This window comes from Phodopus roborovskii, unplaced genomic scaffold, assembly GCF_943737965.1.
Source record: "Phodopus roborovskii unplaced genomic scaffold, PHOROB, whole genome shotgun sequence".
Lineage (NCBI taxonomy): Eukaryota > Metazoa > Chordata > Mammalia > Rodentia > Cricetidae > Phodopus > Phodopus roborovskii.
This window is the reverse complement of record NW_026126433.1, coordinates 35,577,366-35,602,498: the sequence shown is the minus strand read 5'-3', so window position 1 is coordinate 35,602,498 and position 25,133 is coordinate 35,577,366. Positions and strand designations below refer to the sequence as shown.

Here is a 25,133-nt window from a genome sequence, read left to right as displayed (position 1 = left end):
TTCAACACTGTGAGAGATGTTTATTTTGTGTTAGTGTGAAGACAATAAAAATTCACCATCAGCATTACCAAAAGACAAATCCCACTCTGAAATTTAGAATATTATTGAGATGCAGGGTCCATGGGAAATGGCATCCAAACTCTGGTGACAGTAGCATCTGATGAAGGCTTTCCCAGACAGCTTCAGTTGTAGTGGTCAGTAAATCGGAAAGATTTGGCTTCTGGCATGTTGTACAGGTTGCTCTGTAGCTGTTTGGAGCGCCGTGCTTCCAGTCGGAGCTGCCTGGCTCTCTCTTTGACAGCCTGTTGCTCTGCTATTTTTTCTATCTGTTTTCTTCTGAGCCATCTGTAGAAAGAGGTATGATCAGATTAGGTGAATATCACACCCTAAGCATCTCATCTATAAACATACAAAATTAACATTTCTACAATGAAATGGGGTCAAAAGACACATTGGTAATGTATTAACATTTCAAGCTTATTTCCCAGGCTCATTCAAGAAAGCAGTTTACCCTTGGAATCAAATGATCAAATGCCTGAAATTAGGTTTGTCTGTGATGAGACTGATGACTAACTTGGCTTAGTAGCAATCAAGCACAAGAATTTACACATGTTGTAAGTCCTATCCCTTTTCTAAAATATTTGCTATATTCCAAATACCACATTCCTTGAAATTAGCATGTAAAACAGTTCCGTTAAAAAAGATGCAAAACTGCTTCTTCTCTTCTAAGCAGGGAAATTTTAGAGCCTGTGCTCAGTAGATAGAGCAGCACAGCCCTTCCTCAAAATCAAAAAGGTGCCTAAGCAGGAAAAAGAGAAAGAAAATCTAAGCATCAAAAACAAATAAAGGAGGAGACCTTGGCTTAGTTCAAATAAGAACTAACTTTATCAACACAAATCGCAGAAACCCTACAAACTCATGAAAACTGAACAATGCACAAGTGCACCATACCTGGGTCAAAGAAGAAATAAAGAAATTAAAGACTTCCTAAAATTCAATGAAAATGAGGACACAACATACCTGATCTTATGGGACACCTTGAAAGCAGTGTTTCGAGGGAAGTTCATTGCACTAAGTGCCCATATGACAGAAACAAAGGATAGTCACATTAGAGAATTAACAGAGAAACTGAAAGCCTTAGAACAAAAAGAAGCAAACTCACCCTGGAGGAGTTGATCCTAGGAAATAATTTGAAGGCTGAAATCAATAAAATAGAAACCAGGAAAACAATACAAAAAAATCAATGCAACAAAGAGTTGGTTTTTTGAGAAAATCAACAAGATAGACAAACCTTTATCCAAACTAACAAAAAAGCAGAGAGAGAACATGCAAATTAACAAAATCAGAAATGAAAAGGGGAACATAGCAACAGACACAGAGGAAATCCAGACAATTTTCAGGTCATACTTTGAAAATCTGTATTCCACAAAATTTGAAAATTCAAAGGAAATGGACAAATTTCTGGATAACTATCACTTACCAAAATTAAATCAAGAACAGACAAACAACTTAAATAGACATATAACCCGCAATGAAATAGAAGCAGTCATTGAAAGCCTTCCAACCAAAAAAATCCCAGGGCCAGATGGATGAACTGAAGAATTCTACCAGAAATTCAAGGAAGAACTAATACCAATACTCTTCTAATTGTTCCACACAATAGAAACAGAAGGTTCATTACCAAACTCTTTCTACAAGGCCACAATCACCTTGGTACCCAAGCCACACAAAGACACAACTAAGAAAGAAAAATACAGACCAATATCCCTGATGAACATCGATGCAAAAATACTCAATAAAACACTGGCAAACCGAATCCAAGAATACATCAGAGAAATCATCCACCATGAGCAAGTAGGCTTCATCCCTGGATTGCAGGGATGGTTTAACATATGAAAATCTATCAACATGATCCACCATATAAACAAACTGAAAAAGAAAAACCATATGATCATCTCCCTAGATGCTGAAAAAGCCTTCCACAAAATTCAACACCCTTTCATGATAAAGGTCTTGGAGAGGTCAGGGATACACAGGAACATACCTAAACATAATAAAAGCAATATACAGTAAACCAACAGCCAACAGCAAACTGAATGGAGAGAAGCTTAAGCTGATTCCTCTAAAATCAGAAACAAGACAAGGCTGCCCTCTCTCTCCATATCTCTTCAATATTGTACTTGAAGTTCTAGCTAATGCTATAAGACAACAAAAGGAGATCAAGGGGATCCAAATTGGAAAGGAAGAAGTCAAACTTTCTCTATTTGCAGATGATATGATAGTTTACATAAGCAACCCAAAAAACTCTACCAGAGAATTCGTACAGCTGATAAACACCTTCAGAAAACTAGCAGGATACAAGATTAACTAAAAAAATCAGTAGCAGACGACAAAGGGGCTGAGAAAGAAATTAGAGAAACATCACCCTTTACAATAGCCACAAACAACATAAAGTATCTTGAGGTAATGCTTACCAAACAAGTAAAAGACCTATATAATAAGAACTTCGTGTCTTTAAAGAAAGAAATTAAAGAAGATACCAGAAAATGGAAAGATCTCTCATGCTCTTGGATAGGTAAGATAAACATAATAAAAATGGCAATCTTACCAAAAGCAATCTACAGATTCAATGCAATCCCCATTAAAATCTCACCACAATTCTTCACCGACCTTGAAAGGATAATAATCAACTTTATATGGAAAAACAAAACACCCAGGATAGCCAAAACAACCCTGTACAATAAAAGAACTTCAGGAGGCATCACCATCCCTGACTTTAAGCTCTACTACAGAGCTATAGTCTTGAAACAGCAAAAAATAGACAAGTAGACCAATGGAATCTAATTGAAAATCCTGATATTAACCCACACACCTACGAACACCTGATTTTTGACAAAACAGCTAAAAGTATACAATGGGAGAGGAAAGCATCTTCAACAATTGGATGAGGGTGTGTAGAAGACTGCAGATAGACCCATGTCTATTGCCACGCACAAAACTCAAGTCCAAATGGATCAAAGACCTGAACATAAATCCAGCCACACTGAATCTCTTAGAAGAGAAAGTAGGAGGTACCCTCGAACAAATTGGTGTAGGAGATCCACAATTAATAAATGGGACCTCCTCAAACTTAGACATTTCTGTAAGGCAAAGGACACAGTTGACAAGACCAAATGGCACCCCACAGACTGGGAAAAGATCTTCACCAATCCTACATCTGATAGAGGACTGATCTCCATTATGTACAAAGAACTCAAGAAACTAGTCAACAAAACCCCAAATATCCCTATGAAAAAATGGGGTACAGAAGTGAATAGAGAACTCTCAATAGAGGAAATCAAAAAGGCTGAAAGACACTTAAGAAAGTGCTCGACATCCTTAGTTATCTGGGAAATGCAAATCAAAACAACTTTCAGATACCTGCCAGAATGGCTAAAATTAGAAACACCAATGACCACTTATGCTGGAGAGGATGTGGAGAAAGGGGAACACTCCTCCACTGCTGGTGAGAGTGCAAACTCATACAGCCATTTTGGAGATCAGTACGGCGATTCCTCAGGAAAGTGGGAATTAGTTTACAACAGGACCCAGCAATCCCCTTCTTAGGCATATATCCAAATGATCCATGTCCATGCAACAAAGACATGTGTTCAACTAAGTTCATAGCAGCATTATTTGTAATAGCAAGAACCTGGAAGCAACCTAGATGTCCCTCAACTGAAGAATGGCTAAAGATGTGGCACATCTACACAATGGAATACTACTCTGTGGAAAAAAACAATGGAATCTTGAAATTCGCAGGCAAGTGGATGGAACTTGAAGAAACCATCCTGAATGAGGTAACCCAGTTACAAAAAGAGGAACATGGTATGTACTTGCTCATATATGGATTTTAGACCTAGAGCAAAAGATCACCAACAAACAGTTTGAGCAACAGTGGAAAGGATACCATAAATGCCCTTCCCTGATAATGAGATCAACAACTAACTTATTCACCATCATGGAGCCCTCATCTAGTACCTGTTGGAAACAGAAGCAAACACCCACAACTAAACACTGAGTCGAACTAGAATCCAGATGCAGAGAGAGAGGATAAGACCAAGTTGCAAAAACACATAGAGACAGCTGACCTGAACAAGGAGGAGCTAATGGGCCCCCAGACTGATAGCTGGGAATCCAGCATGGGACTGACTCAGATCCCCTAAACATGGGTCTCAGCTAGAAGGCCTGAGCAGGCTATGGGACCTCAGACAGTGGAATCAGGTTATATTCCTGGTGCACAAAAGGACCTTGCGGGCACATCCCCCATGGAGGGATACTCCCTTAATCTAGAGACAGGAGAGAGGTCCTAGTCCCTACTTCAAATGACTTGACAGATTTATATGACCCCTCCTGGATGGCATCACCCTATATGTGGAGTGGGGGGGATGGGAGGGGAGGGTGGTCAGGATGCATGTGAGGGGGGGAGAAAGGGAGGGAAGGAGAGGGAACTGGGATCGATATGTAAAATAAAAATAAAATAAGAAGGTTAATTGGAAAAAAAGAAATTTATATGCATGTATCTGGCATTTAAGTGTGTGTGTGAATATATATATGGATATATACATATATATCCATATATATATATATGTATATATATATCCAGAAATAACCCAAACAAGTGTAAAAAAAATCATTCTTTCTTTCTGGATCATGAATTGTTTTTTACTTTAATCAAATTACCTGTTGTAAGACTTTAGAAACAATATGATCACAGTGTGTGTGTGTGTGTGTGTGTGTGTGTGTGTGTACATATATTTTGTTTTTTTGAGACAGGGTTTCTTTGTGTATCCCTGGCTGTCCTGAAACTTGCTGTATACACCAGGCTGACCTCAAACTCACAAAGATCTGCCTGAGCTGAGTGCTGGGATTAAAGGCATGCACCACCATCACCACCACCTGACAGCAATATATCTTCTCATTATGAATATGTTTGCAAAAATATATTTATAAGATGGGCATTCTAGTGCTAATAGTCATGATCATATTTCTGGATGATGAAAGTAATAAAAGGTTGAGAGAGACAGAGAGAGGAAGAGAAGGAAGGAATGAAGGAGGGAGCGAGGGAGAGGGAAGGAGAGAAAGGAAGGAGGAAGGAACTTCACTGTATTCTCCAACTTTCCCAGAGGCTAAAGCTCTGAAGTGGGGTCTGTATGCTCAGGATCAAAGAGATAACAGATAACGGAGAAGAAACTGTATTAGCTTTTGCACACTGCGCAAAGGTGCATTAACCTACTGCTTAAAAGCCCTCTCGCGGCCCTCTGTTCCTCTCAGAAAGAACAAACACTCCTCTTGCTTCCTGAGTTCCTCTGTCTTCCTTTCTTTCATCTGCTCTTCATGCTTTTTCTTCAGCCATAATCGAAAAGCTTGTTGTGGGTCTCTGTTCACTTGCTGAGTAGAAAAAAACAAAAACAAAAACAAGATTTGCTTAATTTAAATGAACTAGGTCTCTGGTCCCCATTGAGAGCACCCTTGGAGCTCTGATACACCCCCACCCATCCCAACCTCCAGCCTACCCCCCCCCACCCTGTGCCCTACCCCACCTAAGGTCCTGCCTCTCTGGTTGAGCACTGGGACAGAGGGTGGAGCCAACAGTCCACCCTACTTCGGAGACTTCTCGGAGCAACTCCGAACAAAGGAGACCTGACTATCCACCTGGGACCACCTGTAATTTCCACCGGCTTGGTCTCTGACCCCGCCTCCAGTCCTCTGCTGGAGTCCCGGGCCCTCCCAGAGATCCGCCTATCTCTGCGGGTCCACTCGGAGTTCCTGCAGGCAAGATCCTTGACCCCCAAATCCGGGCCCCTGCCAAAGAATGAGGTCTCAGCTGGAGAGCTCCAGTTTCCAGTGAGATCCCACTACCCTGCAAAACCTTCTCAAGTTCAAGCTCAGCCCTCGTCCTCTTCTGCCGGTCATTGGCCAGAGCTATTGGCCAGAGGACCACTGTGAGTACCTGCTGGCATCTTCTTCTGGATCCTCATCCTTGACCCCATCTCTGGATCCCTGTCTGCAGAGAAACCTCCTAAAGAGCTTGGACCACACAGAGCTATAGATATTGAATCTTTGATCCACATAAGCCCATTGGGGAAGGACCATAGAGAGAGGGAAGAGACACCACCAACACCTACTGGAAGAAACTATGGGAAGAAGGCAATACAAGAGAACACCTAACAACAGAAAGACAAACATGACACCACCAGAATCTAGGGAATCTACACCAACTAGAATGGAACACAACAACAAAGCAGAGGAAGCAGAAGGGTACTACTTAAAAATTACCATCATAAAAATGATAGAGGCCCTCAAAGAAGATATGAGAAAATCCCTTAAAGAAATGGAGGAAAAAACAAACAAAAAAGTGGAAGAAATGAACAAATTCCTTAAGGAAAGTACAGAAAGCCAAGAAAAAATAATTAACCAGGTGAAGGAAACGGTTCAAGACTTGAAAACTGAAATTGAGAAAATAAAGGCAACACAAATGGAAGGAAAGCTGGAAATTGAAAAGCTGGGCAAAAAATCGGAAACCACGGACACAAGCATAACCAATAGAATTCAAGAGATGGAAGAGAGAATCTCAGGCGCAGAAGATAAACTAGAAGAAATAGATTCATCGACCAAAGAAAACCATAAATCCAACAAATCCTTAACACAAAACATCCAGGAAATGTGGGACACCATTAAAAGGCCAAACCTAAGAATAATAGGCATAGAAGAAGGTGAGGAAGCCCAGCTCAAAGGTGCTGAAAACATATTCAACAAAATCATCGAGGAAAACTTTCCAAATCTGAAGAAGGACATGTCCATGAAAGCATAAGAAGCATACCGAACCCCAAATAGGCTGGACCAAAGAAAAAAGACCCCTCGACATATAATAATCAAAACACCTAGCATACAGAATAAAGAAAGAATATTAAGAGCAGCGAAGGAAAAAGGACAGGTAACATATAAAGGCAGACCTATCAAAATTACACCTGACTTCTCCATGGAAACCCTCAAGGCCAGAAGGTCCTGGATAGATGTTCTACAAGTATTAAGAGAACACGGATGCCAGCCTAGGCTACTATATCCAGCAAAACTCTCAGTCAATATAGATGGAGAGAACAAGATATTCAATGACAAAACCAGATTTTCCCAATATGTATCTACAAATCCAGCCCTACAGAAAGTATTGGAAGGAAAATTCCAACCCAAGGAAGGTAGCTATGCCCACAAAAATGTAGGCAACAGATAATCCAACTACACCAGAAACCTAGGGTGAAGCAGAACAAATATATTCACAATACCACTGCCAACAACACACCTAAATCAAACAAGCATCAACAATCAATGGACCTTACTCACCCTCAACATTAATGGTCTTACCTCACCTATAAAAAGACACAGGCTAACAGAATGGATACGAAGACAGAATCCATCCTTCTGCTGCATACAAGAAACACATCTTAGCTCCAAAGATAGACATTACCTCAGGGTAAAGGGTTGGGAAAAGTTTTTCCAATCAAATGGAAATAAGAAGCAAGCAGGCGTAGCTATCCTAATATCTAACAAGTTAGACTTCAAACCAAAACTAGTCAAAAGAGATGAAGACAGTCATTTCATATTCATCACAGGAGAAATCTATCAACACAAAGTCTCAATTCTGAACATCTATGCCCCAATACAAAGTCACCCACATTCGTAAAAGAAACGCTACTAAAACTCAAAGCTCATATAAAACCTCACACACTTATAGTGGGAGACTTCAATACACCACTCTCAACACTAGACAGGACCACAAATCAGAAACTCAACAAAGAAACAAAAGAATTAACAGAAGTTATTTCTCAACTGGGGATAACAGACATCTATAGAACATTCCATCCAAAGACAAAAGAATATACCTTCTTCTCTGCTCCACATGGAACCTTCTCTAAAATCGACCACATACTAGGAGACATAACAAACCTCAACAGATACAAGAGAATAGGAATAGTCCCCTGTATCTTATCGGACCACCATGCTTTAAAATTGGAATTCAACAACAACACAAATAGCAGAAAACCTGCAAACTCATGGAAACTTAACAATGTGCAATTGCACCACTCCTGGGTCAAAGAAGAAATAAAGAAAGAAATTAAAGACATTCTAATATTCAACGAGAATGAGGATACAACATACCCGAACTTATGGGACACCTTGAAAGCAGTGCTACGAGGGAAGTTCATTGCACTAAGTGCCCATATGAAGAAAACAGAGGATAGTCACATAAATGAATTAACAGCCCAACTGAAAACCTTAGAACAGAGAGAAGAGAATTCACCCCGCAGGAGCAGACGCCAGGAAATAATCAACTTGAGGGCTGAAATCAACAAAATAGAAACCAGGAAAACAATACAAAAAATCAATGCAACAAAGAGTTTGTTTTTTGAGAAAATCAACAAGATAGACAAACCTTTATCCAAATTAACGAAAAAGCAGAGAGAGAACATGCAAATTAACAAAATCAGAAACGAAATGGGGAACATAACAACAGACACAGAGGAAATCCAGACAATTTTCAGGTCATACTTTGAAAATCTGTATTCCACAAAAATTGAAAATTCAAAGGAAATGGACAAGTTTCTGGATAACTATCACTTACCAAAATTAAATCAAGAACAGACAAACAACTTAAATAGACCTATAACCCGCAATGAAATAGAAGCAGTCATAGAAAGCCTTCAAACGAAAAAAAGTCCAGGGCCAGATGGATTCAGTGCAGAATTCTACCTGACATTCAAGGAAGAACTAATACCACTACTCCTCAAACTGTTCCACAAGATAGAAACAGAAGGTTTATTGCCAAACTCTTTTTATGAGGCCACAATAACTTTGGTACCCAAACCTCACAAAGACACAACTAAGAAAGAAAACTACAGACCAATATCCCTGATGAACATCGATGCAAAAATACTCAATAAAATAATGGCAAACCGAATTCAAAAATACATCAGAGAAATCATCCACCATGATCAAGTAGGCTTCATCTCTGGATTGCAGGGATGGTTTAACATATGAAAATCTATCAACGTGATCCACCATATAAACAAACTGAAAAAGAAAAACCATATGATTATCTCCCTAGATGCGGAAAAAGCCTTCGATAAAATTCAACACCCTTTCATGGTAAAGATATTAGAGAGGTCAGGGATAACAGGAACATACCTAAACATAATAAGAGCAATATACAGCAAACCAACTGCCAACATCAAACTGAATGGAGAGAAACTTAAGCCAATTCCTCTAAAATCAGGAACAAGACAAGGCTGTCCTCTCTCTCCATATATCTTCAATATCGTACTAGAAGTTCTAGCTAATGCTATAAGACAACAAAAGGAGATCAAGGGGATCCAAATAGGAAAGGAAGAAGTCAAACTGTCTCTATTTGCAGATGATATGATAGTTTACATAAGCGACCCAATAAACTCTACCAGGGAACTCCTACAGCTGATAAACACCTTCAGCAAACTAGCAGGATACAAGATAAAATCAAAAAATCAGTAGCCCTATTTTTTTCAGACGACAAAGAGGCAGAGAAAGAAATCAGAGAAACATCACCCTTTACAATAGCCACAAGCAACATAAAGTATCTTGGTGTAACGCTTACCAAACAAGTAAAAGATCTATATAATAAGAACTTTGTGACTCTAAAGAAAGAAATTAAAGAAGATACCAGAAAATGGAAAGACCTCCCATGCTCTTGGTTAGGTAGGATAAACATAATAAAAATGGCAATCTTACCAAAAAGCAATCTACAGATTCAATGCAATCCCCATTAAAATCCCACCACAATTCTTCACCAACCTTGAAAGGATAATAATCAACTTTATATGGAAAAACAAAAGACCCAGGATAACCAAAACAACCCTATACAATATAAGAACTACAGGAGGCATCACCATTCCTGACTTTAAGCTCTACTACACAGCTATAGTTCTGAAAACAGCCTAGTATTGGCATAAAAATAGACAGGTAGACCAATGGAATAGAATTGAAAATCCTGATATTAATCCACGCACCTATGAACACCTGATTTTCGACAAAACAGCTAAAATTATACAATGGGGCAAAGACAGCATCTTCAACAAATGGTGCTGGCACAATTGGATGAGGGTGTGTAGAAGACTGCAGATAGACCTATGTCTGTCGCCATGCACAAAACTCAAGACCAAATGGATCAAAGACCTCAACATCAATCCAGCCACATTGAACCTCTTAGAAGAGAAAGTAGGAGGTACCCTTGAACAAATTGGTATAGGAGACTGCTTCTTGAACATAACTCCAGGGGCACAGACACTGAAAGAAACAATTAATAAATGGGACCTCTTCAAACTTAGAAGCTTCTGTAAGGCAAAGGACACATTTGACAAGACCAAACGGCAGCCCACTGACTGGGAAAAGATTTTCACTAATCCTATATCCGACAAAGGGCTGATCTCCAAAATATACAAAGAACTCAAGAAACTAGTCAACAAAACACCAAATAACCCTATTTAAAAATGGGGTACAGAACTGAAGAAAGAATTCTCAATGGAGGAAATCAAAAATGCTGAAAGACACTTAAGAAAATGCTCCACATCCTTAGCTATCAGGGAAATGCAAATCAAAACAACTTTGAGATACCATCTTACCCCTGCCAGAATGGCTAAAATTAGAAACACCAGTGATGACTTATGTTGGAGAGGATGTGGAGAAAGTGGAACACTCCTCCACTGCTGGTGAGAGTGCAAACTCATACAGCCATTTTGGAGATCAGTATGGCGGTTCCTCAGGAAAATGGCAATTAGTTTACCACAGGACCCGGCAATCCCCCTCTTAGGCATATACCCAAAGGATTCACATCAATGCAACAAAGACATCTGTTCAACTATGTTCATAGCAGCACTATTTGTAATAGCAAGAACCTGGAAGCAACCTAGATGCCCCTCAATTGAAGAATGGTTAATGAAGATGTGGCACATCTACACAATGGAATACTACTCTGCAGAAAAAAATAATGGTATCTTGAAATTCGCAGGCAAGTTGATGGCACTTGAAGAAACCATCCTGAATGAGGTAACCCAGTCACAAAAAGAGAAACACAGTATGTACTCACTCATATATGGATGTTAGAACTAGATCAAATGATCACCAGCCTAAAATTCACATCACCAGAGGAACTAGGATACAAGTTGTATTCTAAGAGATTCATATAAAGTCCCTCACAGAACTGGGAAGGGACAAGTCCCCCAGACCTCAGGTAAAGTGGGGGAGGACAGCTAATGGAGAGAGAAGTAGGAGAAAATGAGGGGGAGGAGAGGAAGGCATGTGCGACCAGGAGGATTGAGCCTGGTTAGGAATGGAAAATAGGAAAGAGAGAGAGAGAGAAAGAGAGAGAGAGAGAAACAGAGACAGAGAGAGAGAACATAAAAGAGGGAGCCAATATTGGTTTGAAGATAAAATTGAACACAAAGAAAGGTCTTGAGAACTACAAGACTGCTCCCAACTAACAATCTCAGCTCCCGTGGAAAGGCTATCATAAATGCCCTTCCCGGAGAGTGAGATCAACAACTAACTTCTCCATGGAGTCCTCAACTAATGCCTGTTGAAAATAGGAGCAAACACCCATACATAAACACTGAGTCGAACTAGAACCCAGAAGCAGATGGAGAGGACAAGACCATGCGGTAGAAGTACATAGAGACAGCTTACCTGAACAAGGAGAAGCTAAGGGCCACTAGACTGATAGCTGGGAAGCCAACAGGGGACTGACTCGGACCCCCCCTGAATATGGGTCTCAGCCAGAAGGTCTGAGCAGTCTAAGAGACCTCAGACAGTGGAGCCAGGATGTATCCCTGGTGCACAAAAGGACTTTGCAAACGTATGCCTCATGGAGGGATAACTGCCTTATTCTAGAGATAGGAGAGAAGCCCTAGTCCCTACTTCACAGGACCTGTCAGATCTACATGACCCCAACTGGATGGCATTCCCCTACATATGGTATTGTGGTGGGGGGTTTGGGAGGGGAGGGTGTTTAGAGTGCATGTGAGAGGGCAGAGAGGGCAAAAGGGAGGGAAGGAGGGAGGGAGGGCTGAAGGGGAGGGAGGGAGAGGGAACTGGGATCGACATGTAAAATAATAAATTTAAAAAAAAAAAAAAAAAAACGCTTTGACTCCAAAATTTAAGTTGAAGAACAAGTTACTGGGGGAAAAGGATTTCTATTTTTGTTTCCACAGAAAATGAAAAGATGTGGATTCCTTCCAGACTAATGTGGTTTGATCACGCCAGACCACCTGAAACAGAGTACAAGCTGATCCTACATTCCAAACAGCTGGACAAAACAGCCCTACAGACTACAGCTAGGATATCTGAATCTTCTTCGAATCCCCCGAGACAGCGCCCCTTACCAGCAGGAAGTAGTTTGGAAAGAACGATGCCCAAATTCCCAAATATTGTGTATAAATGTTTGTTTTCATTTAATTGGACTTTGTTATATAAAATTAAATAAAAAAAAAATAAAATGCACATTTAAAAGACTTGCTAAAAAAAATTTAAATGAACTAAAATTACCTCTTAAAGCCCTAATGAAGTTCTACAAGATCAAAAATCCCTATTCAGTGTTTTCAGAGCGCCAACTTCATTGTTGCATTCCTAGCACCCCCTTTTATCCCCAACACTGATCATGCTTCTGAAAGGAAGCAGCCCTGGAGCATCTCATTTCCTTTACCCTGTCTCAATTAGGGTTTCTATTACTTACTGTAAGAGGCACCATGACCACTGCAATTCATAAAGGAAGACATCTTATTGGGGCTCGCTTACAGTTTCAGAGGTTCAGTCCATTATCATCATGGCAGGCCACATGGCAAGCATGCAGGCAGAGATAGCTGAGACTTCTATATCTTACAGGCAATAGGAAGCTGACTGACATACTGGGCATTGTCCTGTGTATATGAAACCTCAAAGTCCACCCCTAAAGTGACACACTTCCTCTAAAAAGGCCATACCCACTCCAACAAAGCCACACCTCCTAATAGTGCCCCTCCCTATTAGATTATGGGAGTCAATTACATTCAAACTATCACACATCCTGTAGAGAAACATGGGGAGCGGAGCTCAGGAGCCCTTGGCTGGTGTGCTCAGTGTCCTGAGACCCACCTTCAACAGGACTCCAAATAGTCCTACCATAAAATCAACTAATGGACAAAGTAACAGCTGTGATTTTCAAAGTGAACTCTTTGACAAATGAAATATTTTCCCCCAAAGATACAAACATATAAAATGAAGAATGAAGTGAGTTGCAGGTTTTAGAGTAGTTCCTGGAAGTTCCATGGAATACAGTTTAAAAATGTGTAATTCAACGCAGTATTATTTATCTTTTCCTTAAATTCTACATTTTTCAGTTCTTCTTCTTCTAGAATTGTTTATTATATGTACAGTGCCTGCATGCCAGAAGAGGGCACCAGATCTCATTGTAGATGGTTTTAAGCCATTATATGGTTGCTGGGGATTGAACTGAGGTCCTCTGGAAGAGCAGCCAGTGCTCTTAACCTCTGTGCCATCTCTCCAGTCCTGTTCTTCAGTTTTAATAACATCTGTCAGGAGACACTTAAACTGCGAGGTACATCTTCAAAACTGTAATTATTGGGACTGGAAAGGTGGCTCAGCAGTTAAGAGCATTGCCTGCTCTTCCAGAACCCACATGGCAGATCACAGCCATCTCTATCTCCAGTTCCAGGAGATCCACTGACCCCTTCTGGCCTTCACCAACACTGCACGCAAACAATGAAAGAATATTAAAAGCTGCAAGGAAAAAAACAAGTAATATATAAAGGCAGACCTATTAAAATGATAGAAATTACAGCTGGCTTCTCAATGTAGACAGCCAGAAGGGCCTGAACAGATGTGTTACATACTCAAAGACCAGACTACTATACCTAGAAAAACTATCAATCACAATAGATAAGAAATATATTCCATAATAAAAATCAAATTTAAGCAGTATCTATTTACATATTCAGCCCTACAGAAGGTGTTAGAAAGAAAAATCCAACCTAAAGAGGTTAACAACATACAAGCAAACTGGAAATAAATAATCCTAGACCAGCAAATTAAAAAAAAAAGGAAAGAAAAGAAAGAAAAAAAAAAGAAAAAGAAAAAGAAAAACTCACGCCACTACCATAAAATAACTGAAATGATCTCATTGATAACTTTCAAATTCAATGCTTCAATTCCTCAGTAAATAGACTGCAAAGATACTGCACATCCCTTGATTCTTAAGAGCTGAAAACTACAAATGTAATAAACTCTGTAATAAAATACCATTGTCAGACTAGAGAAATATTTATAGCAAATATAATGGATAAAGAATCAAAAACCCTAATATAAAGGTCAGTGAGAAAAAATAAAATAGGAAAATGGCTATATAAACAGGAAACTCACAGAAAGTATTGATGCACTGGGGGAAAAAAAAAAAAACAAAGACAAAACTGTTTTCCTCACACCTTTGTTCTCAAGATGTCTCAGTGGGTAAGGGAGTCTGTCACCAAGCCTAACTATTTGAGTTCTCGGCCTCTCACCCACAAGGTGGGAAAAAAGAACTGGCTGGAAAAAGCTGTCTTCTGACCTCTACAAGTAGGTTATGACAAGCGCCACCACTCCACCCCCACAGCATACACACAAAACATAAAAAAAAAAAAAAAAAAAAAAAAAAAAAAAAAAAGCCCCTGTAGTACTAGCACTTGGGACATGAGGCAGAAAGCTACCAAGTTCTTCACAAGTTAAAAGATACACTTGGCATTCTTATTGCACAGAGGCTAGCCTGGGCTAAATGGCAAGACTGTTTCAATAAGAAGCAGAATAAAACCAAACAACAACAAAGAGAATAATGTGGCTTTCTGCAGAAGGCCCAGGTTCAGTTAACTGGACCAACATGCCACTTCCAGGGAATCTGATGACCTCTCATGGCCTTCCTGGGTAGTACACATGAGGTACACAAATATTTCTGCAGACACATTCACACACAAAGAATAAAGAATGCAGATAAAGGGAGTTCATTGGAAAAGGAAAAGGGGGGCCTTGAAGTTCTTAGAATTGCTCCAGGGAACAGCAGTTTAATGAACTGAGGAGCTCTTCAAACACCTGAGGTCATGAATCTGTTGAAGGCTTCATAGCAAGCATATGAATTAGCCTAGTCTAGCCTCCCCCTCCCACTTCATACTTCATATGCTTGAGGAGGAACAGGAAGTCCCAAATCCTGACACCTGACTTGGTGTTTCTGGAGATGAGCTCTTATCCAAAGCTACCCCTTTAGACCCAGACACAAACAACTCAGGAAACCCTTGGGAAGGAGGTACTTCCCATCAGCAACCAGAACCAAAAACCAAATAATACATACAACAAAAGACCTCCTTAGCATTCCTGCTCTTCCAGGAGCTACATGGGCTTTTAGGAGCTCTGTGCCAAAAACTAAGGGGATAAAACAGTATTCATATCTTTCTTATTATATCATAAACACAAACCTGTGTACACACACACACACACACAAGCATGGATGTTATTAATGTGAAGACAAACTAAGAAGATAAATCACACAGGGTTAGTTAGCTAAACCGTGGTAAATAAGCTGTGGTGAATACGTCACTCATTATTGTAGGAAGCTGATTGCACGTCATAAAAATTTTACTCTGAATATTTATAAGTTTTAAATTGTACTCTAAAGGAACTTTCTTGCAGACCTAGTGTTCCTCACTATAATGTACAGCTTTACTGGAACACTGATGAGATACTGAAACCTATCTAATCATACATGAAGAACAAGTTAGTTAACAATGGAACAGAAGTTAGATAGTTAAAACAAGGTGATATCTAAAAAGAAAGGCCTAGAAAGATGTCCATGATGAAGCAAAAGCAACCACATATAATGAACTTTTAAAAATAAATATGTAAAAATTAAAGATAATATGTAGAATAATTTCATCCTTATTTCTGTGTATGCATGTGTATCTGTGTGAGCATGAGTATACTATGAGGACATGCCTGAAGCCTGGCACTTGACCCCTGGAGCAGTAGTTATAGGTAGTAGGGAACCACCCAGTGTGGGTGATGGGAACTAAACTTGGGTGTTCTGAAACAGAAGCCAGGACTCTTAAAAGCTGAGCCAATCTTCAAACCCCTGTACTTCAAGGTTTTTATTATTAGTAGTATTCATTTGTGGGGTTGGAGAGATGACTCAGTGGTTAAGAGCCTTGGCTGCTTTCCCAGAGGACCTAGGTTCAATTCCCAGCACCCGCAAGGCAGCTCACAACTGTCTGTAACTCCATTTCTGGGCATACAATAGCATCTTCTGACCTCCTCAGTTACCAGGCACACATGTGGTACACAAACACATATGCAAAACACTCATGTACATAAGTAAAAAAAAATGTAAGTTTGGCATCTTTAAATTTGAGAGATTGTACACATAATTTCTGTCTACTCTAAAGTGGCACTAGTCTGTAAGGTTTGTAAGCAGAAATGTGTATCTATTTGTCTACTTTGAATGTTAAGATTAAAATGCCTTGAAATAGGAATGAATAATTTCCATTTGCTGTGCTGGGCAAGTCTGAATACACTTAGAACCATCTGACTTTTGTTGGGCTCTGGGGAAACTACAGAGCTGTGCATGTGGCACCTTCTGCAGGGGTGGGTTTGGGACAGTCTCCTTCTACTGACTGACTCGGTTGGTGTCTGGCGCTGTGTCTCACAGGGGATGTCTACTCACTCTGCTGTTCATGTCTTCTATCTGCTTTGCTCGCTGAACTCTCCGCATTTCTATGACCTGCTCTCTTTTCTTCTGCAGCCATGCTTTAAACACCATCTCGTTCTCCTTTTTCTTCTCATTCTCTTCTTCTATTTTGCGCTGTTCTTCCTGGTAGGGGGATTTTGAAAAGGTGTTAGTGGAAAATTCATGAAGCTGAGTGTGAGTCAAGTAGAGGAAAACCAAAGTTCTTTAAATAGCTAAGCCAGCCAAGTGTACAATTACATGGTGTTCATTACATGTCACTGAGAATATTATGTATCTTTCATAAGCTCTTAGGTGGCTTTTGGTGCCAATATAGCAGTGAAAACAACAGATATTTTACAAACTATAAATACAAATTGTGTGAGCATTTTTTAAGTAGTGTTAAATTAGTTGTGATGAAGGTACTGAAGTTATAAGACAAAATACTGTGTTCACTTATAAATGTGTGAGAAATATATGCAGAAGACAAAGAATGTGGTCTGTGTCTTGTTTTAAAAACCTTAGCCAATGTGGGGAATGTAACTAGTTGATGGAATGCCTAGCAACTTTTGGTTCTATCCTCAGAACAACAAAATACTAAAATGAAAGCAATAACTGAATAAATAAATACTTTAGCTTGAAAATAAATGGGCTAGTGCTGGAGAGATGGCTCAGAGGTTAAGAGCACTGGCTTCTCTTCCAGAGGATCCAAGTTCAATTCCCAGCACCCACAAGGCAGCTCACAGCTGTCTATAATTCCAGTTCCAGGGGATCTGACACTTTAACAGCAATGCACTAATATAAATTTAAATTATTTTAAATAGATACATGAATAAATAAAAAATAATCAGGAAACAGAGAAAATACACCAAAATTTGAATCCACTGATAAGGACACAAGAGTTGAGTTGTTTTATAGAGGCTGAAGTTTTTTATTAAAATGTTTTTTTCAGGGCATTTATGTTCACAAACTAGCATTTTTGCTATCAGAAGGACACTAGAGACTTGGTTAACTATTAAGGAAAAATGAAACTGTCTCTGAGTTACTCAGCTGCTATTATGAAGAGAAGTTATCTAAACTCGAAGGAAGCTACTCACACCCATTCTGTAGAGCTGTAAGGTAGTCACCAAGAGGGAAAGAACGGGGACAGTGGGAATAGCACCAGGCTACAAGTCAGGTGTGAGCCAGGGTCTCCTGGTGATGGTACTGTGTCAACCTGGGCGAGCCATTCGGCTTCTTCCTCACATCTTCTCCCCACCTGAGATTTCAGATGGAATGTGCAGGCACTTCATTAGGGATATTAGGCCTCCTCTCCCTCCGCCAGTAATTGTGCATGCTAGGCACTGCTCTACCACTGGGCTACATCCTCAGCCAAACACTACTTACTCCCAGTCTAAAACTGAAATCCCTGAAATCAAGGAATTATAGGCACAGAGGCTACATGAAGTGCAAACAGATAAAACAATGATGATGCAAGGTAGCCTGTTGCCTAAATTTTGTGCCTGCCACGTTCCTTGTGAGATTTGATTCTAGCCTACATAACCTGCTTTCAAGTGTCACCTTCAAAGTGACAGTGTCCAGTGTCATTTCTGAGAACCTGTCTAGGTCTAATGAAGATGTTCTACTATATTTTTGTGATGTTTATGAGAAAGGATCAAGATAATGACAGCATTCCATATACACAGATTCTCAACACTTAACCACAGTGATTTTGACAGCATGAAAGTAAACAAAGGCCGCAGCTGCTAGCATATTGAACCATCCCTGTCTTGTGATTTCAATAAAACATGGAAATACACTCCCCTTTCAACACAAACGCCCATGTGCTTTCCTTCTTACCTCCCTCTTTAGCTTTTCTCTCTTCCGTTCTAGCTGTTTTTGGAGTTCTTTCTGTCGTGGCGAAAGACAATACGTTGAAGTCACTGGAGAGACACCTGCAGACTGTATTCTGTGATTAGATCTCCTGTTTCTTCTATTTAGATCTGGGTTGGCAGCAGAGCTTGGACGAGTCTTGGGGTTGGGTGGTGGCTGAGGGACTTGAGCCAATGGCTCTCCTGTTGGAGAGAGAGCCACAGAATGAACCTTGGCCACAGGCTCGTCTTTCTTGACGCCCCCAACAGACGATGGGGTGGGAGACCTGAGCAGCAACTGTGAGGAATCGATTTCTGTGTTGTTAGCATTATTAATGGGGGGCAGGAACCCCTGGCTCTCAATGTCTTGTAAATTCATCAGTTCAAACTTCCCGTCTCTCTCTACCAGTATCTTCCTATCATTTTCTTCACAGCCGCCATCAGGAACTGACAAGACCACATTCTCTTGTCCCAATTCGCCAGAAATGCATAACTGTGACAGTTTTCCAGACATATTATTTTCATTTTCTAAGGAAGCTTTACAAGTGTCGCTGTCTTCTAATGGTGGAACTTCTAAATCAACTAATTTGTCTTTGAACTTGAGTTTTCGCTCCCTTTTGTCATCCACTGGCTCTTGATTCTGTAGGAGCTTGTTAGCCTCTATAATCTTCTCCATAATATATCTCCTTACTTCCTCATCCTCTTCTTCCTCCAGGTCTTTCTGGTTTTCTGCTTTGAAGTCCTGGAAGGAGTTCTCACTGTCTGAGTCTGATATGGGATCCAACGGCTGGATACTTGGGACGGAAATGAAGTCATTTCTTCTGGATGAGGCCTCATCCCTTACAGGCTTATCTGGATCAGAGTGCTGTTGGCCCTGTTCTGTTTCTGCTTCACTCTCTTTCAGTTCCTGGTCAAGATCGTCTTCCTTCTTGCAAGCCATCTTTAAAAGAGACATGAGATTCTACTTTCGAGTACAATTAAGATTCTGTTCATTTATCTGGGGGGCAATTGAAATCAATTGTCTATTCATGTGGTTTATTTTATACACGGGAGAATTTAAGTATGTCTGGCTTACACTTTACTCATAATATTATATGCCATATTTTGGAGCACCTCAGAGAAATGCCAGATAAACAGTGAGTCCTCCTTATCATCACTCTAATTCTCCAACCCTGTACTCCACATCTGGAGCTAATCCAGCTGCAAGACCTCACCTATCAGGAGATCCCTGCCTCCACTGTTTCTGGACACTTCCTAATATGCTGCACAAAACTTTCCTCTTCCAAGCACCTTAGAAAAACTTCACCTTTGCCTTTTTATTTTTTCAAATATTCTAATGCATTTATTTCTTCAGCACACAACAAATAAAGATGGAGTTAAGTTTGCAAAAACCACTGCCTTCATTTCTTCAAATTCTTTCCGTTAAAACCCTAGAATCTGGAGAACTATTCTTTTTGTTGTCTTTTTAACATCACCTCATGTGACAGCCCAGTCATACTCCTCGTTACTTCATCACTTATTGACACTAATATCCATACACACAATTATATATAAATATATATGCTGTGTGTGTGTGTGTGTGTGTGTGTGTGTGTGTGTGTGTGAACAGAATATATTAGCAATAGGAATAGCCTGGAATGGTTCATTTTTCCTGACTTTTCCTTCTATATATCTAATCAATAGCACTGCATCCTGGTTTATGTACTTCTACAAATATATTATAGCTCAGATAAGCCCTTTATTTTTCCTCTATCTTCATTACTCCGGAGCGCTAATTGTGTTTTAAAGTTTCAGCTATTAGCCTGAAGATTATATTTTTAAAGGATTTACTTATGTTAAAAGTATAAATCCATGATCTTTTCAGGTTTTCACCTTTGATGCACTAAATCATGTTAATATCTTACGTATTTAGATTAAAAATCCATTATCATTTGAGTTTTGCTAAGTGCATTTTAATTTTGATTCTCTCATTCACTCAGGCTTTAAGATACAATATTTAAACTATCTGATGGGTCTACTTCTTATCTCCAAGACAGGGATACCTCAATACACATCAAGAAAGCATTGTGAAGTTTAAATGAGATACCATTAGTGAACACCTTCATGGCTGGCAAAGTACTTTTCTAACACAATTATCGTGCACGCTCTTGGTAGTTCACACATACCTCTATTATGCTGCCATTGCTTTTCTCTTTGTCATTGATCAACCACTCCAGGTCCTTTTCAAAGTCATCTTCATATTCCCCACTTTCTTTTGAATCAATAGCTTTACTTTCATTCATTTTCCCACTTGTCAATGAATAATGCTATAATATTTAAAAGATAAAGGTGTATGTTATGTCAGTTTAGAGGTGGAATGGTGGACAGAGGACCGGTGTTGCAGGTAAGCTAATTACCACATAGAAACGTGTAACAGGAAGCGCTCAGGGTAAATGTGTTTGTACACACCCGTCAATGGCAACACATTTCCATAGCAGACATTTCTAACAACCCTTTCACCTCCTTCAATTCTCCCAGCCCTAATCTATGAGATTTCTGAGGTAGTTAAGAAGTTGGAGGCTTAGAAAAGGATTTTCTCCATCCCCTGCCAATTAGCAAAACTGACTTAGTAAATGATGTAGCTTAGGCTTTGTGTTTAGTTTTAGTTTTTAGCTATTTGGATAAATAAGAAGTCAGCTAACTGGATAATAATCATTTCTAAAATATTAATTGTACTCTTTCCAGATATTTTAAGACAGATATATTAATTTATGCATTCCCTTAAGCTAAAAATATAAAACAGGCTTTCTTGACAAGCCTAAAGGTAACACTTCAATAACTTCTCAATTAGAATTTGAGGGCAATAATATTTTGAGGTGACTTGGATTAACCAACATCTCTCTTCAAGATAGGCTAAATTACTTACACCATCTACCCACATTATGAAAGACACAGAATCAAATAAAATTTGCTATAACACAAAAGGCATACAAAAACCTATTTTGCATATAAAATCTATACAAAATGCTGGTTTTCTACACTACCTTAGCATAATCAACTATCTTTTCACAGAAGGGGTATTGAAATTTATTAAGATGCTTAATTTATTGTTAGAAGAAAACATCTGTTAGATGTTAGAAGAAAACTCCTCAATGTTTTCCCTCAGTTTTATAATAGTTCTCAATGCATAAATAATAAGCATGAAATAGTTCATACTGCTGAACTATTAAACAGACTTTTATACATCATTATTTATAAAAAATATCACCTATGTGAAAACTAAAATGCAAAATTCAAAACCAGAATCAGTATAACAAATAAAAATGTGTCAGACATATTAAGAGCTATTAAAACCATACACTACAAATTGAGAGAAAAAAGGCCTAGGTAAGTAAATGAGAAATAAGTGAAGTTGCATCAAATCTGAATTGTAATTGAATTTCTATAACTCCAAAAGAAACATTACCACTGCCTCTTGTGTCAACAAACAACATAAGCATGGACTCTTGTTGCCAAGTCCCTTAAGCCTTTCAAATGATTCTCAGATTATTCAACCCTTCAGTTTTCTAATCACCACCACCAGGACACTGTTCATATGGTACATACGTCAACATATTAGAATAAAATATCTTCCATGAACCAAACAACTTAGCATTTCCTACTTGATTACTGTGAATTTCACACACTTAAAATTTATCATTAATAATAAAAAAAAAAACCTTCGAAAATGGTTCAGGTCAGATCCACCCTCAATAGTGAACCACACAGTGACAGAAATTAGTTCTTTCCTAAGTTTGTGAAAATTCCTGAGTGAATAGGTGTCTGAACATCTTCTAGTATGGGTTCGAACCAAGTGCATAGATGCATTATATTGGTAACTTTATTCCAAGATTAAATTACTTAAAAATACTTTAATCTGATACTTCAGTTCCAGTCTTATCCTAAAAACATTTTAAACAGTGTTTGTTGAAACACCAAAAACCAAAAGAACAGTAGAAAAAAAAAAGCCTTTTCATATAAAATAACCATTTAGCAAAAACTCATTTTAAAAAGCAGTTAAGCAAATCCCCACAACACTGCGAAATCATCAGGTCTATCCTTCCTGCTTCATTCTGATTACAACTGTGGTAGTATGAAGCTTTTTTTTTTTTTTTTTTTTTTTACAATCTGTTACAAGCTCTGACACTAATATTTAACAAAATTAGGTAATGATTTGAATTCGTACTGAACATCCTCAGTGAGCACCAACTACACGGATAGCATTCCATGAATGGCAGCTGACATTTCAGGAGTGATCTTTTTTTTCCATGCAAGCTACCTTTCACAATTGAGAACTTTGAGAAGGGGTATAATATGCCAAAAATGCAGTGCGAGCATGAAAGCCACCCTCTGAGGGGTTCCCCTTGTGCATGGCAGCAGCGACAAGGTGGCAGGCTGGGGCGATCCTGGGACTTATGCTGGAAGGACAGCTCATTTCAAGAGCTTCACCCACCTCCCCTCCCAAGTAGCCCAGACGTTTATCCTCTCCCCAGTTCTCCCACCAGAATCTGCGTCGTCCTTCCCTTCTCTCCCGCCAAGTCCCTTCCTGCCTGTAGAAGATGCAGTGGCCGGGCACACAGAGATAGCCGAGAGAGCTCTCCTCTCCTTTTCTAAGCTCTGACAAGGCAAAGGTGACACCCCGGGGCCGGCTCCTGATGCAGCCAGCACCCGGCTGCCATGGCAACGGAGCGTCTCTGCGGTCTTCATCCGGGCATCCCACCACTGAGGCTCCGTAGGCTCGTGCGCAGGCGCAGTAAGTATCCGCGAACACCTGCGCTTCACAACCTGCCAGGGTTTGGCAGACCAGGAATCCACACCTCACCTTCGGTTTTCATGCCACACTGGGACCTGGTGTAGGACTGCTGTATCGGGCGTGGATTTTGTATAACTCTTACCAGATTTTGAACTTGTTGCTAAAACTTATAAAAGTGCACTTCTGTAGTCATTTTCTTAAGTTAATATTTTAAAAAAATAGCAAATTGTTACTTCCACCCTCAGTTTAAAATAAATCAGTCAAATTTTTACTTACAGAGTTATGAAAGGAAATAGAACTTTTAGTTCTAGCATTCAAGCTTATCAAGACAGCCAACTACAGTTTCCCCATACTTCCCTAAATATCTTTATGAACATAAAGAAAATAAGATAACATTCAGATTGTGGTGACAGATTAACAGAACAGAACCCCAATCCAGCCATGGAGAAGAAGCTCACAAGATAGGGTGTATTTAGAAAGGTAGGTGAGCGATACGACACACGCAAGAATTCATCTTTAAAGGGGTGGATTGAGAGGAGACTAAAATAAAATGTTTTTTATAAAGTGTTTGCTCCAGAGTTTACTTTTGAAAAATAAAAAAGAATTATGGGAGATGAGCCGCTGCACTGTACGCAGAGATTATAGCCCGTGAGAAGACAGAAGGCAGCAACCCATTTGGGGACTCAAAATACACCAGATGGCGTCCAGCATAAAATGAAACCTTATGGCTCACTGCCCATCTCAGCCCCTCGGGGACTGCAAGCATAATGTGAAACTAATAATATGATCTAGGGATAAACATTGCTGCTTCTCATTTCCTTGCAAAAGTTTTTCATAGCTTTCATTCCTACAAAACTATGAGCTCCCCTTCATATGTTTTAAACATTTACAAGCCCTTAGCCTTATAGCATTGGAATGTTAGATGAGTATTTACTGAGTTCGCATGGCTAATAGGTCTTTAAAATGAAGGAACTGTGACGTTTACAAGCTAATCTTATTGTGGCCAATCTATTCATGTGTGTAATCGGTTACATGATATTTTTCTAAGGCTTTCTGAGGAGAATGAAGGTTACTGAAAAGAAGTAGTGTTTGATGATCAGAGGTGAGAGAGGAACATATTTAGAAAATGGGGTATTTTAGAAAGACAGCACTCTGATAAACAGAATAAGGAGATATACCATGAATGTACAAGACTTGCACATGGGTGAGGGAGGAATGGTGGTGGGATTCTAATGTCCAGTAGGTCAAAGTACCTACTCCATCATATGCATAAATACCATTTAATGTCTTTTTCTTCTGAGATGAAGGACATATAAAAACTGGTAGACTTAGAAAGAACCAAGTACATGAAGAAAAGGAATTTGGTTGCTATTCATCATCTTTCACTTGGTTTGTCAGTGTTAATTATCAGTAAGTTACTGTATAGTGCCTGTAGGGTATAGAAATAATATGAATTAAACTGACCATACATGGACTTGGTGTATGTAAAATAGTGATATATTTCCTTATCTACTGATTAATATTAGTTATAACTATAAAATTTAAGTGTGTGTGTATTCTAAAGTAATACACCCCAATTTATGTCTTTACTCATTATATAACACATAGAAATAAGTGTGTACAGTATAAATTTAGGTAACTTTCTGTAAATGCCTTGACAATATTTTACTTAAATAAAGAAGAAAAATTAGATCTGTCAAAGTGTGAAGGATTGAGA

At 39.3% G+C, this 25,133-nt stretch overlaps 1 protein-coding gene across 1 annotated transcript; it reads right to left on the bottom strand.

Moving 5' to 3' along the window:
- Ccdc181 (coiled-coil domain containing 181) lies at positions 1–23,227 on the bottom strand. Its single transcript, XM_051186148.1, has 6 exons — positions 23,117–23,227; positions 20,811–20,951; positions 18,635–19,585; positions 16,796–16,942; positions 5,276–5,430; positions 1–345 (listed from the first exon to the last, which is right to left on the bottom strand). The coding sequence occupies exons 2-6, from the start codon at positions 20,925–20,927 to the stop codon at positions 183–185; spliced, it is 1,533 nt and encodes a 510-aa protein (XP_051042105.1). The 5' UTR covers positions 20,928–20,951; positions 23,117–23,227; the 3' UTR covers positions 1–182.
- Between the last annotated feature and the right edge of the window lie 1,906 nt (positions 23,228–25,133).